This window comes from Fundulus heteroclitus, chromosome 1, assembly GCF_011125445.2.
Source record: "Fundulus heteroclitus isolate FHET01 chromosome 1, MU-UCD_Fhet_4.1, whole genome shotgun sequence".
NCBI classification, from domain to species: Eukaryota; Metazoa; Chordata; class Actinopteri; order Cyprinodontiformes; family Fundulidae; genus Fundulus; species Fundulus heteroclitus.
Window position 1 is genome coordinate 19,411,525 of NC_046361.1, and position 16,055 is coordinate 19,427,579.

Here is a 16,055-nt window from a genome sequence, read left to right on the forward strand (position 1 = left end):
TTCTTTATATTATTTTGATCAAAACAAGCCAACAAAATCAGTTTTTAAAAAGTATTGCGTTTCTAATGTAGCTGGATACACCATGTTGACGCAAATGCTCACTTAGAGGCAGAAAATTACCAAACTGATCCATAGGCACCAGAACCCACCGGAGACCACATTTAACATTGTTGGAAGATTGGGGGAAATGGATGAGATAATATCCCATATCATATCATTTGGACTCAAAAATATCATTTAATATTCCATTCGACCTGTAGAGTACTTGAAGCCAGCATTTAAATGTTAACATAATGAAATCCACCCATTGTCTTCTGTCAACAGGAGGTAACCCCATCCTGATCAGATGCCCAAATCACCTCAACTGAATCCTTTCAGTGCGTAGAGCGAGGGCCTCTCTTTGCTGACGATATGGAAATAAAATGCTTTAGTCCCCCCCTCACCCCCTTTTTTTTTTTACCATCAGCCTCTATCTTGCTACATATGTAATGAAATGCAATACTATTCTTGAAAGGGTTATTATAACTATAATTTGCCTCAACATTATGAAAGTTGTAAAAGATAGCAGTTGTTCATGTGTTGTATGTCACCAGCTAAGTTATTACACAATCGGTTGATAGTCTACCTGTTGTGCATTGCTGCCTGATGCACCTCAACCAGTGCCATTGCAAATGTGCTGCCTCAAACATTTTTGTGGACATAAAACGGCCATCAGTTGTGGGCCACCAGTCATAGATGTTTCACTCCTTTAACCCCAGCAAATGTCATGGTGGCCAAATAATGGCAGTAATTTCTCCCAGCAGGGGGTGGGGACGGAGGAGACGGGGGCTAAAGTAACACCCAGGAGACGTTTCCCCCCTCCAAGCCTTTTCAGGCCGGTGTTATCATTAAACCGGGCGCAAATAATCCGAGCGGAGAGGAGCCGAGCAGGGCAGGCGAAAACAGGCGGAACATTGGAACTGCACCTTTATTATATATATATATATATATATATATATATATATATATATATATATATATATATATATATATATATATATGTATATATATATATATATATATATATATATATATATATATATATATATATTTTTATTATTATTATAATTTTTTTATATATTTTTTTTTCATTTTTTTTATTTTTCTTTACCAGACAAGAGTAAAAAAAAAATTTCATGAAAAAAAGAAGTGCTTCTCAATATTGAACTGAGTGTAAAAAGGAAATATTTATTGGATGAACCCATTAAAAAATACATTTTAAAACGAGTATTTGAAGGGAGAATACATTTCAAGTAAACTGCTGATGGGTCTCAAAAACAACAAAATGTGGCAAATATTTAACTTCATGTTAAAAAATACTTGGCACTGAACATAGAGCTGATACAAAATAAAGCAAAATACAATGAAATAAAAGTAACCTCATTCAACATTATGAAAAAAAATGGAAAAATGATAAAAAGCTCCTCCAGACATGCATCATTAGGGACAAAAATATCCCTGATGTTTAAAAATATGTTCTGTAATATTGTAATTTAACCTAAGAGTTGGAATTGCTTATCCACTCTAATACTTTTAGTTTTCATATTATTTGACAAGAGTGAAAAGTATGCTGATTGAAAATGCAAGTAAAAACACATCTCAATAATTTAAGTAAAATGTTTTATCCTATCCTCTTTCCCAATGGGGACAAGAAGGCACCGCAAATAATCATAACTCCTGCTGATAATTCTTGCTATTTGTTTGTCTGAATATTATAATTCACTACAAACTATATTCATATGATGTATACAGAAAGAGTAAAATACAATACACATGACATACTAGTAAAATAACTTTATGAAACTTAACAACCAGCTAACTTTGAATAAAATTAAATCATTTTATGAATACCGGTGCCACAAAATTTATCCGTTTTACACATGCACAAAAACTGTAACTTGATTCAGGTCTGAAACATGTTCAAAATACTCCAGAGGGTTAAAATCACAGCAAATACCTGTATTGGCACTTTGCAATTTAACTTTAGGCTTAGCATTCTAGCATGTGGCATATAACACTAAATAAAATTTCCATTGCTTCTCAATTAAACTTGTAAAAAAATCTTTGAAACAAAGCAAATACAACCTCTAATCTCTATTTTACTATCCAAAAACTCTAAGACTCTAAAACTGAAGACGTCTTCAGTGCTCAAATAAATCTGCTTTTGCTCTGATTTCAGCATCATCAGTCCTCCTCCTCCTCTTCTTCCTCTTGCTGGTGCCGTGAAGAGGACTTGAGCGGGACCGAGTCAAATCCATCGGATGTTCTCTGTGTAGACAACGGCGCTGTCAGTTAACATATTGAGCAACACGTCGTAAATGTGAACGAGATAGCCACTAACCTCTCGTGAGAAAGACTTTATTTTGGTAAAGAAGGATTTATGGGTGAGATCCATTAGGTCGTCCTCTGCATCCTCTCCCTCCATTATCGCGCAGCTGTCTGCAGTCGGTAACTCACACTCTTTACCTCCCGAGGTCATCATCAGCCTGGAGTACTTATACTGCAGCCTAACAGAAGGGTAACCAGATAACATCTAAGACTAAGGATCTGGTCATGGTCTGTATTTTCTAATGTCCTCAGGCACATTATGCCTCAGGAAAAAATGTTAAAAGATATGTAAAACATCTTAGACTAACTTGCGTGTCTTCTTCCAAAAATAACAGCTGATACTGATGAGAAGCACAGCGGCGATCAATCCTATGGAAACGCCAAACTTGAGCCAGAAATCCAAAGTCACACAAGCGCTGACTTTTTGTGGCGGCAGTGATTCTCCTCCGTAACACTGCAGAGGCTGCTGCCACACATAGGTGGTTTTCTGAGAGAGACACACAAAAATAAACAGATTTTCCTACAGTTGAAATAGGTTAAAACAAGACATATATAAATATTTTATTTTGTTCCTCTAATAGTATTCTCTTTTTTAAATTTAAAACAAAACCAGAGCCAGAAGTGGTGAGCTTATACTTATACCTTTGTACTCTTACAAAATGTTCGCATATTACATCCCCAAACTGCAACGTGAGGAGCAATTCAGAGTTTTTTTTTTCCACAGGTTATTAATTAGAGTCATATTTGGACTTTAAATGGGCAATTTTAATACACGAACATGCATTGAATGATGCTTTTTCCTCAGCTAGGCTTGATACCTGAATCCCCTGGATGCAAGCGCTGACAATCTCCCTGTAGTGATCTGTGGTGCAGAGTGGGCATGCATGCTGGCTCTCCCACAGGAAGTGAAATGTACAACCATCACATGTCCCCTCAGAGCATTTACTGTTAAGGAAACGAGATCAAGACAGATAATCACACGCTTAAAGTGGCTATTTCAAAGTGTTCATTCAATGCAATTTAGTTTCTGACAGCTTAATATGTCAAACGCCGGTGAATAATGTGGCTGTTGGAGTATGAGTGCCTAAATGAAAGGTCAGAAGCTGAGCTCGGTTAATTTGCGGCACCTGGGCAGCATGATGCGGTCTTTAATGTTGGTTGTGGGGTTGCATCGAAGTCTGACAGTGGCTGACCTGCCCTGTTTGCAGGCCTGGGTTGTATCGCTCGACCTGCAAAGATCACAGACACGATCAGTTTTTCTATTCATGCAACAAATTTCTTAAATAGCAAATATATTTTAACAGATTGAGTAAAAAAAAAATATGTAATGTCTAGACTGAAACCTTTATTTATATGTACTAATCTTTCTAACTCATTTAATGGCAAGGTTTATTTAGAATGCATATCTGGAAAAGCCACTGTAGGTCCTAATATCAAGGATCTCAAGTAATCAAGCAAACAAGGCAATTCCTAAACAGCCATTTTTCTTTGACAATGGCATGGACATTAAAGTCCCAGTAAGGTTAGATAATATCTGTCACTTTCTTTACCGTACTTGTAATAGAATATAACATCTGGCGGCTGAGGCTCAGCTGAAGGGAACAGCCATGCTGGAGAAGAGATGCCTGCCAGTGTTGTCTCAGTGGTCACACCTCCAGAAATAAAACACACACAACATTATTACCTGTTTGATTAGACACACACAATCCAAGTGGTTCAATATATTATTTTCTATTCCAGTAACTAGACCTGGGTGATATGGCTTAAACTAAAATCTCAGATTTTATTTTACCAAATCTGATTAATCAATTATTCCCTCCTTTTCTTTTCACAAAAAGAAATTATTTTAAAAACACGCTTTTATTTCAAGCATTTGATATGGAAGTTGACCAGAATTCAAAGTGCAACTAAATACAACTCCCTTTATTGATGTGTTTTCTAAAGCCTGGAATCTGATTTTAATTGGTGTTTTCTTTTTATGCCACTGTATATTATTTACTTTCTTTTCCGTCAATTAAAATAAACTTACACCATCTTCTGAAATATGAAGCCAACAAGGGAAAGCTTTAAAATATAATACCAGTAGTTGCCACTAGGGGCGGAATCCAGAACAAATTCCTTGCAATGGACTGTGTGATACTATGAGATAGCAACATTACAAAGTTACTATTCAGTTGTTTAACTGCAAGGCCTTTCTGTTGTCGGTTTGATCTGTATTCACATCTGCAGTCTGAAACTTCATCCAAATTACTGGCAGCGACGAACAAATGGCTAATTTGTGATAAGCTTGAAAAAAATGTCCTACAAACATATTTATCTATTTAAAGCAATGGAAGGCTGTAGATTAGGTCCATACCAATGAGTGAGTCGCCGATGATGAATGGTTGTGACGACACCATGCTCTGACTCCGGATGTCAGAAGGAACCACCGTGGACTGACAGACGTAGCCTTTGACCACTTTTCCACTCTCAGTGACGTTGTCCACACAGGAGGCTGCCACTCGACTCTGTGGAAGGAAAGCTCTCAAACCGTGCACAATTTCTTTTAAACATAGAGGTCTTTTGGGGCGCTATCTTACCTCTGTCCCACAGAGATTCAGGTTAAAGTGGTGAAAATATCGCAGGCCTCTGTTGGTGAAACGGGGGCTGCTGGTGAAGCCGGTGACATTAGACAGGGGAGAGAAATCGTAGGTCTGCACAGCCTCTTCTCCTGTTTGAACCCTGAACGTACAGTCGCTAAGACAAGCTGTGTGTGCCTGCAGATCAGAAATGAGTTTCAGCTGATATACTTACATGCAATTCAATACCTTGTAGAACCACCTTTCACTGGAGATCCAGCTGCAGGTCTTTTTGGGGGTATTTTGCTCTTTTTCCATACCATATAGCTCAGGCTCAGACACATTAGATTGAAACCATCCGTAAACATCTATTTTAAAGCTTTGCCACATACTCCTAATGGACTAAATTAAATAAAATTGAGTAAACTGTAACTCCATATGGTTTGATCCATATCATAACCAGGTTTTATCTCCATCTTTCCATCAGCTCTTATTAGCTTTCCTATCCCAGGTAAAGAACAGCATCACCATCATGATACTTCCACCCCCGTGTTTGGGACGTGTTGTAGTGGGGATGATGGGTTTAAGGTGGTGTGCAGAGTTAGTTCTACGACAGCTGTACTTTACTCTGTTACATACAGGTTGTTAAGGCTGGCGTCGTAAATTGGTATGTAAATGTAAGTGTGCAGGTGCCAGTTGCTGATTGGTTCCAGGCAGTGGTGGAGAAAGTACTCATACAATGTACTTAAGTAAAAGTACAAATACACAGACAAAAATTTACTCAAGTAAAAGTCAAAGTACCACATTATTATTTTACTTAAGTAAAAGTAAGAAAGTACAAGCTTTTAAAACTACTTAAGTATTAAAAGTAAAAGTACTTGCCAACCATAATACCTAACGGCTTATATAATGTCATTAAGTGTACCTATCGTATTTAGTTTTAATAAATCAGTAATGTACCATTTTAATGAGCAATGCTGCAGATAAAGCATGTTTTTATTGTGTTTACCCCCTGTGACAGTTTAGATTTAGATATTTTATTCTATGCATCAGAATTCTGCTCTCGCCATTGGATACTTTCAAACTAATGAACAAATCAAAAAACCGAAATGCGTCTTGGATGTAACGAGTAACGAAACGCTGTATAGAAATGTAGTGAAGTAGAAAGTACAGATACTTACTGTTAAATGTAGTGGAGTAAAAGTAGAAAGTATCCATTATTAAATCTACTTAAGTAAAGTACAGATACACTGAAATTGTACTTAAGTACAGTAACGAAGTACTTGTACTTCGTTACTTCCCACCACTGGTTCCAGGACAATGACAACGGAGACATCCCATTGGTGCCCTCCTGGAAATGACAACTATAAAAGACTGCTGATGTGGACTTCCTAGGCCCATCCTCCACTCTTCCCAACCAGCCACACTTTTAGCACTCTGAATGTTCTGGAGCTTGTAGGAGTGAGCTGCCGTTTCTGTTACTTACGTTTTCTCCTGTTTTCTTAGTTAGGAAGGTAAGGTGACTGTCATTTGTTTACTTATGTTGAAATAGGTAAGTTGGTTCATTTCTTTTTTTTTTTTAGACAGTTGCCTTTTGTTTGTTATTTTCGGCACATACCTCTCTCTGAAGTTTGCTCCATTTTGGTGTTGTACCTTTAAAACTATTTACAAGAAAATAAATCACTTTCTAAACGTATACAAATTTGTATTTGTGAGCTGCTTGGGATGGGAAGAGGTTTAAAAAAAATCAGTATTTGTCTTATATAGTCCAGAGCGCCTTCCTCCACATGTTTACAGTATACCATACAGACCATGTGGCAAACTGCAGACGTGATCTCTTGTGGCTTTCTTTAATACAGTGGTTTTCTTCTTGGCAATCTTTCTATAAAAGTCCAATTTGTTGAGTTCATGACCAATAGTTGTTCTGTTAACAGATTCTTCCACCTGACCTGGGGATCTATGCAGCTCCTCCAGAGTTGAACAATGCTCATGTGTACGTGAACGACCATGTTCTGGTAGGTGCACTTGTGTTCTTTCCATTTGTGAATGATGGATTGAACAGTGCTTGGTGGGAAGTTCAAAACTAGAAACCAATTAATAAACTTCTCCTCAGCAGACCCCTGACATGTCTGCTTTGCCCCTTAGCCTCTAGGATGGATTTTCTTCTGTAATGTTCTCGAACATTTTAGGATTTACGCTGAGATTAAATTACACGTGCAGGTTGACTCTTCAGTTATCAGGTGATTTCTAAAGGCAATTGGTTGCATTAGATCTCATGTTAGGGTATCAAAGTAACGGGGGCCTGATAAAAATGAACACAACAGCCTTTAGATTGTTATTTGTGAAGTAAACTAGATTCATAGACATTATCATTAGCTAGTCACTTCGCACTAGATAACATTCATTCATCAACATTATATGAAATTATGGAATCCTAATCCAGTATGTAAGACTGTCTAATAACACAAGTTTGTAGAGAAATAACGAAGAAAAATATTGAAGTTAATGTAGAATAAAGAAGCCTTAAAGCCCCCAAAAATGTTTTACCCTGTTTCTCTTTGTGTTCGGTCCACACTGGACACATGCTGCCTTTCCCACAGGGTGACTGGCTCTAATGTAGGTGTTTGGTGGACAGCTCTCACACGCTCCTGTGGCATTGACCATGTAGTGTCCAGGCGGGCAGGGAACACAGGAGGACTCGGTCTTGTCAGACGTCACAGCACAGCGGCGACACTGAGAGGCCACACCTCCGATCACATTAGTGATGTGGATGGAGTAGATCTTTGCAGCATCAGTGCTAATGTTCCTTTCCTGAGAGATCAGAAACACAGTTTCTCATCAGTGGCCTTATTTTTTTAGAAGTACTGTAGTAGCCTGCTGTGCATTAATGAATGCAATTCAAAACCTACTTCCAGAAGGCAAACATTATACAACAAAAGGTTGGAGTGGTAGAGTTTAGGGTTTCCATACAGCTCAAGACTGCCATCTAGAGCTGAGTACAAAACTATGAGTTTAAAGCCCTCCTTTCTACATAACACAGATTGCTGCTGTTGCTATTAAAGGAAATAGTCCAACAATGTCCAAATTGTTTGTGTCATTATACATCTAACAGTACAGTGGTGGCATTCTTAATTGTGCTTTATGTAACTGGACTCTTGGACATTGCATATATTAAATGTCCATATAGGTGGTTTTAGAAACATACTTTAGAAATAATGTTTAAATAACGTTTTCCCGGTAAACTTCATTCACATACAAACTATGTTGAAGATCTACAAATAAATCAGGTTGTTTTATCCTCACAAATGCCTCTTTAATGCTATATTTTGCACTGAACAATACATTCAAAACTAAATTAAAAGTTGCAGGATTTCTTTACTCCCAATTAGAATTTTTTAATGAACAGATTTCATTGTGCTTACATAAAGTACCAAAATTTATTCCCTTAAATCTACAGTGGGTTTCAAGCTTTAACATCCGGGATGAACGATTGATAACTGATGAACCGGTGAAGGTGAAGGGACAAAAACGTGACAACCTTTGAGCTGGTAGAAATGGCTGTAAGGTTACAGGTGAGCTGTCATTAATAGGATGTGTGATGCATCTCACCATGCTGAATTCCTCAGCCCGTTGAAAGGTCCAGGTGAAACTGACGGTGTTGTTGCTCTGGATCAGGTAGGAGTATGACTGCTTCCTGTTTCTGCCTTTCCACTGCTCCACCAAATAATTATTCCACTTACTGTAACCCTGCAGCAAAACATGCACACAGTAGTTAACATTCATTCATTGTAAATTCATATAATTGAAACTTTATATATATATATATATATATATATATATATATATATATATATATATATATATATATATATATATATATATATATATATATAGACATGTATGTATGTATGTATGTATGTATGTATGTATATATATATATATATATATATATATATATATATATATATATATATATATATATATATATATATATATATATATATATATATATATATATATACACACAACACATGCATGAGAAAAAAAATCTGTTTTACTCACCACCAGAAAGTAAAATTTGCAGTCAGCCGTGCAGACGGTCTCAAATACGAAGGTGATGCGAGACAGTTCACTCATGTCATTGTCTTTGGCCGTGGACTGAGCCCTTATGTAGCAAAGGAACATTTTATTAAATGTTTACTCTTAGATACAATGCCTAGCAGATTTATTCATACCCTTTGAATTGTTTCAAGTTTGGCCCTAAAACCACAAACTTCACGTGCGTGAAAACCGTGCATAATTTTTTATTCCACTTTACAATTGTAATGCTCGTCCGTCTCATAAAATCCCAATGAAACGTTTTGAAGTGCATGGTTGCAATGTGACACGTAAAATTCAATTAACAGGAATGGATACTTTCATAAGGCCCTCTGTGCAAACAAAACGCTTTCAATAAACGTATTCAGTAAAACCTGAGAGACTCGTTTGTGTAGCTGCAATTTGGGAAATTCTCACCTGTATCCAGGGACATTGAGGGTCAACATCAGGTAGTCAGAGTCCTGAACCCCTGGGGTGGTGTAAATATACTCTCCAGCAACTTCCCATGCTGCCATTACAAATAATATCAGCAACAACAACAAAAACACTCAAACGCTAACCATCCCAACTGGAAGCATGTTCTAGTTCCTATGGAGAGTACAAGCATAACGCCGAGAAAGAAACCATAGATCGAAGTGCTGCTGGGTCAGGCCTGTAAAGACAATTACTTACACATCTTCTCCTGTAGTATAGTGATTTGTAATAAAAAAAAAGGTTACCCATCAATTATTTAGAAATGTAGGACTTTTTACAAAACCTTGGCATCAAGACATTTCAAAAATAATTTTAGGGGATCAAAGCTACCCTTCTGCCTCTGACTGTTTCATCAGTCCATTGACTTCCTTGTGTGAGGACACCTTGACAGTAATTCAGAAGCTGGTCTCTCACCTGTTCTTCGGTCCGAGTTGCTGAACTCCTGATCAAAGATGGAGCTCTCCATGTTCTTCGGCATGGTGTTCCACCACTTGTACTCAAACCCCAGCACTGGTTCTGTGCCAACAGGGCACTCCTTACAAACTGTGAATAAACAGGGCCATACAGTCAGGATATACAACAGTATTCTAGCGCTTTGGGGTCGTTAGACTTAATAAAGCACTATACAAGTACAAGCCATTTACCATTCTGTCCATTTATTCTATCAGGATACGGTGGTATGCTTTGCTTAGCTGTACCAGCTTTTGCAATATATGTGTGTAGATGAAATTTGGGAAATTTTCAATATTTCTGTTTGATAAGACCCGTATCATTTACCTTTTCCAAAACAATTATATCCATTTTCAAGCCCATATAATAAATCATCTAAATCTCCATAATCAACGGTCAAGTCATTTTCTTGTTTATTTATGGCACCTTCCTAGCTGTACAAAACCATTCTTTCTAGACTCCTTAAACCATACTCTGGGCTTATCAGTAAGCTGAATGTGCAAATACAATTATTTCATAGATGATGGACATTATTAAATTGGCAGTTCGACTTGTTTCTTGGAAGCAATAAATATTTGCAAGCTTCTCTCTTTGCACATTAAAGGCCATCTATGTGTCTAATGGATTTTATACCCGTGTAATTTAGTCCTGTAACATACACAGTATTAATGCAGCATTTAAAAAAGAAAAAACAATTCATAAAGGCACGTCCTGACACAGAGCAGTAGCCAAACTTTTAATGAGTTACGATTTGCTGTTTTAGTTGCGTAGGATGACGGTCTCTGCATTAGTGTGACAGCACCGTCTCCTAGACTTTCACAAGGATCGGGGTAAAGCTGAGTACAGATTGTGCACCTTTTCCATCCGAGTACGAATCGTTGCTGCAGGGCTCACACGTTGAGGAGTTAGTCACAAAGAAGCCTGGATTACACGGCGGGCAGTCCTGCTTCCCTCCTGACGCTGGAAGCTTCACCGCTCCTCCGACAGTCTCGCTGCAGATCTTTGGTTCGATCCATTTGTACATTAGCTGAGTCTGAGACACACAGGGAAACCCAGAGATTTTGAGATGGTAAAGTCACAGTGCTTCACAAATTTTATTGGTATTTTATGACAGACACACACAAAGTAGTGTATACTTGTCAAATGGAAGGTGAATGGTATGTGTTTTTCAAAATGATTTACAAAAAAAGTCTAAAAGTGTGTTATGCACATGTACTCAGAGCGTTCGCTGGGAGTGAAGCAGGAAGTCTTGTGGAGTGTGTGTCTACCAGCTTTGTACACCTAGACTAAATGAATAACCGCCGGTCAGAATGGATAGAAATCATCTATGAGCATGAGCTTTCAAAGCTTCCCAGAGATTCTCAATTGGAAACTCTGTGCTTTGACTAGACCATTCTGAAATATGAAAATGCTTGGAATCTTAAAGTTTCTATTGAAGCTCTGGCTATTGGAAGGTGAACCTCCACCCCAGTCTCAAGTCTTTTGCAGCTTCTAACAGGTTTTCTTCCTGGATCACTGCCCATTTAGCTTCATCCATCTTCCCATCAACTCTGACTAGCTACCCTGCCCCTGGCTGAAGAAAAAGCTTCCACATGACGCTCCCAGCACCATGTTTTAGTGTAATGTAGTGTAACGTGATGTGCAATGCGGTAGAGTTTTGCATGTGCCTCATTGGACCACTTTGAAATGTGGGCAGTGTGGGATGCACACACACACACACACACACACACACACACACACACACACACACACACACACACACATACACACACACACACACAGCCTTTATTTACCAATAAGGTGACCTCCTAGTTCCAGTGGCTTTTGCTAAGGGGTATGAGAGTAAAAGTGGCCAAAATACAAATGCATGTCATACTTATCTTTTCAATTTTGAAAACCATATGTGGCAAAAAGGGCAAAAGGTCAAAAGTTATGATTATTTTTGGCAGATCACATTAAACAGCCAAACAGCAGATAACCGTGGTTACATCAGATGGGTGGGTGTATGATTTATAATTTTAAAAAGCCATATAGGAAGCCAGTTTTTCCTAATTACCTTTCCCTCAGAGTCACAGGGGGTGTGGGTGTAAAAGTAGTCACTGTTCGTACATGCAGACCTTGGTTTGCAGCTCCCTGAACCAGGTACTGGGGATAAGAAGAAAAAAAAAGCAAGTAAAAACGGAGCCAACAGATGTCAGAGAGAATAAAACTCACATTAAGATGTTGTGATAAGAACTCTGTCGCCACTGAGGCAGCAAATGTTCCACTTTGCATGATGACTACATCGCGTAAGTGCAACTACTACTACACACAATATGTACTGGGATGGCTGCAGGTGTAGAAGAGATGCAAAACAGCGTACCGGCATAGCTGTCGGGTTCACACTCCTGGCAAACGGTGGCGCCCTTGTTGGAGTAGGTATCAGCAGGACAGGGGGTGCAGCGGGCAGATCCTGCTTTTGAGCTGCGCGTGCCAGGTTTGCAGTGGAAACACTCAGACGTGTAGGCAACCCCTGGAGGAAAAAGATCAATCAGCTATTAATCATTAACGGACAAAGAACACCGAGGGAGAAAACTAAACGTCTAGGCCACCTGCACACACACAGGAAGGAAGCTTTCATCTACCTGAGACCTGAATGTTTCTTAGCAGCACAGGTTTGACAGCACTACCCAGCAGAGCATACGCTGTGGTTCTCCAGTATAGAACATTGTTCCCTTTACTCAACTCTACCTGTAGAGAGGAAACGTGACTCAATTAGCTGGGTGTTTTTTTTCCATAAGAAGAAAGCAGAAGAATTGTGTTGAAATAGAGAACCTTGTAGTTGCTCCAGCTGCTCTCCGAAATCCTCATCAAGCGGCTCTCAAAATCCGTGGACTGACACTGGTCGTTCTGAACCTAAAAAAAAAAGGAGTGGGGGAAACTCGACCCAATTTTGCTCTCGTTCGCAAGAAGCTGCAACACAACAGCTACACTTACGAAGAACTCAAAGTAGATGTTGGTGTCGGGGTAGAAATACTCAAAGAACAGCGTTCCAGGTTTTTTCAGGCTCACAGCGTAAGAGAGCGTTGCAGTGCACTCATCTGTGTTGGACGCCACATACTCACCCTTTGGCGTCCAGGTGGAGCTGCAAGGACATTATCGGCACAGAAACTGCTTATTAAAACCCTTAATCCATAGAGGATGTTTTATATTACAATGGGTTACTCACTTGGAACAGTTTATAAAGGCATTGCCCTCATTTGTCGTCACCCCATGAGTGATAAAACCCGTTGGTAGGCTGTCCCACTCCTCGAAGGCGATGCTGGTTCCCAAAGAGTAGGTGCCTGCGGCACACTTCTGGCACTGCTGCGACTGCATGTCAAGGTACTCTCCTTGATTGCAAGAAAAAGCTAAGCACAAGAAAAACATGAAAACATGAACCTGATGCAGACCAGCAGTATCGTTTCTAATGATTCACTTTAATGGGATCTACCAAGGACACATTTTCTCTCTTCCTTGTGGATGTAACATGACAGAATTTGATAAGTTCAAAGCACATAGGTATTATCACAATGCACTGTATACTAAACATTTAAAAGAAAGTAAACGTGTAAATTAAGGTTCCAGACGGCAATGGCCACTTACTGCAGTAAGTCCCTTTGACTGGATCTGGGAGGCCTGTGCACGTCTCTGCTTTGTTGGGAATCGCTACCCTCCATCTTGACCCGAGTACGTCACACTCTGTGTACTCAAAGTGATAATCCGACTGCAGAGCCAAGACACAGGTGTGAGCTTCACCCAGGTGGACCACTCAGGGCATGTATGTAACATGCAAACAAGTTTAACATTAAAAAAGGGGGGGAGAATGCAGCTTAAAACAAATCATCCAAGTTGGAGAAAAATAACTTTGATCATTAAGCAAAAACTAGGGGAAGAAAAGACAATACTGTTTGTAAAATTAGATCACTGGGTCATTATGTACTTCTGGTATTTCAGTCCTCTACCCAGGCCAGCCTCCTTAACAAATAAAAGGATAGGCTAATATTTGCTGTGGAAGCTGTTTCAACTGTTAAACTTATCAAGGATGTGCTGCGGTTTGTCTGAAGCCCTCAGAGGTTATAAACTGAGCTGAAGGAAGAAAAGCTGATCCTTACAATCCTTCGGTAAACATTCATTGCTTTCATAAACAGCAGCGCTACAGGTACAAGGTTTCAGCCATGCTCAACCCATCCCACCCATAGTGGTGTATTTTGGGAAATTACCAGATGTGGCACGACCTGAACCAATCCGCGAACACTGAGCTCTGCATAATCTGTAGATCTGGTCTCCGGTCGACAACAAGGTGTAATATTCCAGGGAAGGCCACTAAGCAGACCAATCACGGCCTTGGGGGATTAATAGTTAACAGAAACAACAGCACCAGCACTTCTCCGCCTCTGTTTTTCTGTTAAATCCCCTGCATTAGCTGACCTTAGGAAACCGAAGCGTGTTCGAGTGGGGAAGTCTAATGTAAAAATGCAGCAAACTGGAGATGGGTCTTAACTTAATCACCTCCTTTGAACAAACATGAGGAAACCAAGGCAACAGGTCAGCGTGACAGCTGCTCTTCATGGTCAAAGAAGCTGGCATGTAAACTCCTGCTCAGGATTGCTCCTGAATTTCTCTTTAATACATGACAGAAACCGACAGAACACATTAAGGCTCCCTGTACTACACCGTGTGATATAGTTTCAAAGTAAGCTGATATAGAAAAACGGTTTTGGATGCTATGAAAATGAACGGCTGTTATGCAAACTGAAAACTGATATGGGAGGGTGATGAGAGCACAGAGGTTAGTGCAACATATGGAGTTTCTAGTAAAACAAGTGTCCAATAACCATAACAACAACAGATGGGAGCAGATGGGATTCAAAACCTTGCTATGAAAAAAATGTATGTTTTTCATACACAATTAGTCGGAAAGGTCCAAAAGTTAAGATGGAACCTTTTGTTACAATTTGCAAAAACACATCTTAATCAAATGCAAACATTTCTCAAAATTCACTTAACATAAAGCCTTCCATTCTCTTCTTGCATCTCCATGACACATAGCATTAGATCATATTTGGTGACAAGTTAAATATATTTTTGCTGTCTGTTAATTGTTCTAAACATACTGCAGTATCTCTTTGCATCTAATCACCCAACATCAGCCTCAACCCATGACATCTACAGAGGCAAAAACCTAATGCAAGGCAATGCAACTGCTGCTAACAGTAGTATGAGTCTTCTCACCCCTTTGCACATGGGCAAATCTGCGGAGGTATGTGCGACAAGCAGCCAAAGTACGACGGCACAGAGAGCACATGTCCTCGGGTCCCCCAGGCCTCGCTCCATCACAGCTCTGGCAGCGCTGAAGTGATACAGCAGTGCTGACCTGGGCCCTCAGGTGCTTCATGCCGGGCTGTAAGAGGCGTGGCTTAACTTCAGCTGTCAGCAAATAGGAAGAGGTGATTAGCCCTGGTGTTCTATCTAAATGATGCAAAAGGAGTTAAACTCTTTTAACCATTACCTTCATGCATTATTTGGACCAAAAGAAAATACTTCTTATATATTAGTATGGAATGGAGATACTGAGTTGATATCCATAATTTCATTCTTTACGTTAAAAAGATTTTAGAACTACCCAATGCATTTGCATCTTCAACATATTGCTTATCTAAAACAACTAATTCCCTTATCTTTTCCCTGTCTATTTGACTTTTAACTCCTAATAATCACACTTCTCGCTTTTATACAACAATGTGTATTTCTCAAAAAAGACTAGAGGTTGGTTTTCATTTCAGATTCCTAAAATGAAATGGTTAGAAGTGCAATGTTTATTTTATACAAACAAACAGCCATACACTGTATAGAAAGCTTTATTTGCCCAGGATAGAAATCACACAGATTAAAAGTAGGCATAGAAATAAAGAAGCTATAGTTGGTTTAAAAAGCTGTAAGAAATATAATATTTATTGAAAGACCTACTAATAAAGATTGTATGGGTGCATTCGTAAGAATGGGAATGCAACAATATATTTTCAAATATCCAGTAAAACACACCTACATTTTAAATATATACAAGATAAATAACTTTGAGAAGGAGGA

At 39.0% G+C, this 16,055-nt stretch overlaps 1 protein-coding gene across 1 annotated transcript; it reads right to left on the minus strand.

Annotated features, from left to right (window-relative positions):
* Window positions 1-2,081: 2,081 nt before the first annotated feature.
* elapor1 (endosome-lysosome associated apoptosis and autophagy regulator 1) lies at window positions 2,082-15,320 on the minus strand. The gene is made up of 22 exons (XM_012870639.3): window positions 15,201-15,320; window positions 13,572-13,692; window positions 13,156-13,336; window positions 12,924-13,071; window positions 12,762-12,842; window positions 12,572-12,677; window positions 12,310-12,459; window positions 12,004-12,092; window positions 10,803-10,980; window positions 9,912-10,040; window positions 9,441-9,531; window positions 8,988-9,090; window positions 8,535-8,672; window positions 7,473-7,736; window positions 4,947-5,123; window positions 4,724-4,874; window positions 3,923-4,019; window positions 3,495-3,596; window positions 3,186-3,312; window positions 2,676-2,854; window positions 2,381-2,546; window positions 2,082-2,307 (listed from the first exon to the last, which is right to left on the minus strand). Exons 1-22 carry the CDS (start codon window positions 15,300-15,302, stop codon window positions 2,224-2,226), a joined length of 2,964 nt encoding a protein of 987 aa, XP_012726093.2. The 5' UTR covers window positions 15,303-15,320; the 3' UTR covers window positions 2,082-2,223.
* Between the last annotated feature and the right edge of the window lie 735 nt (window positions 15,321-16,055).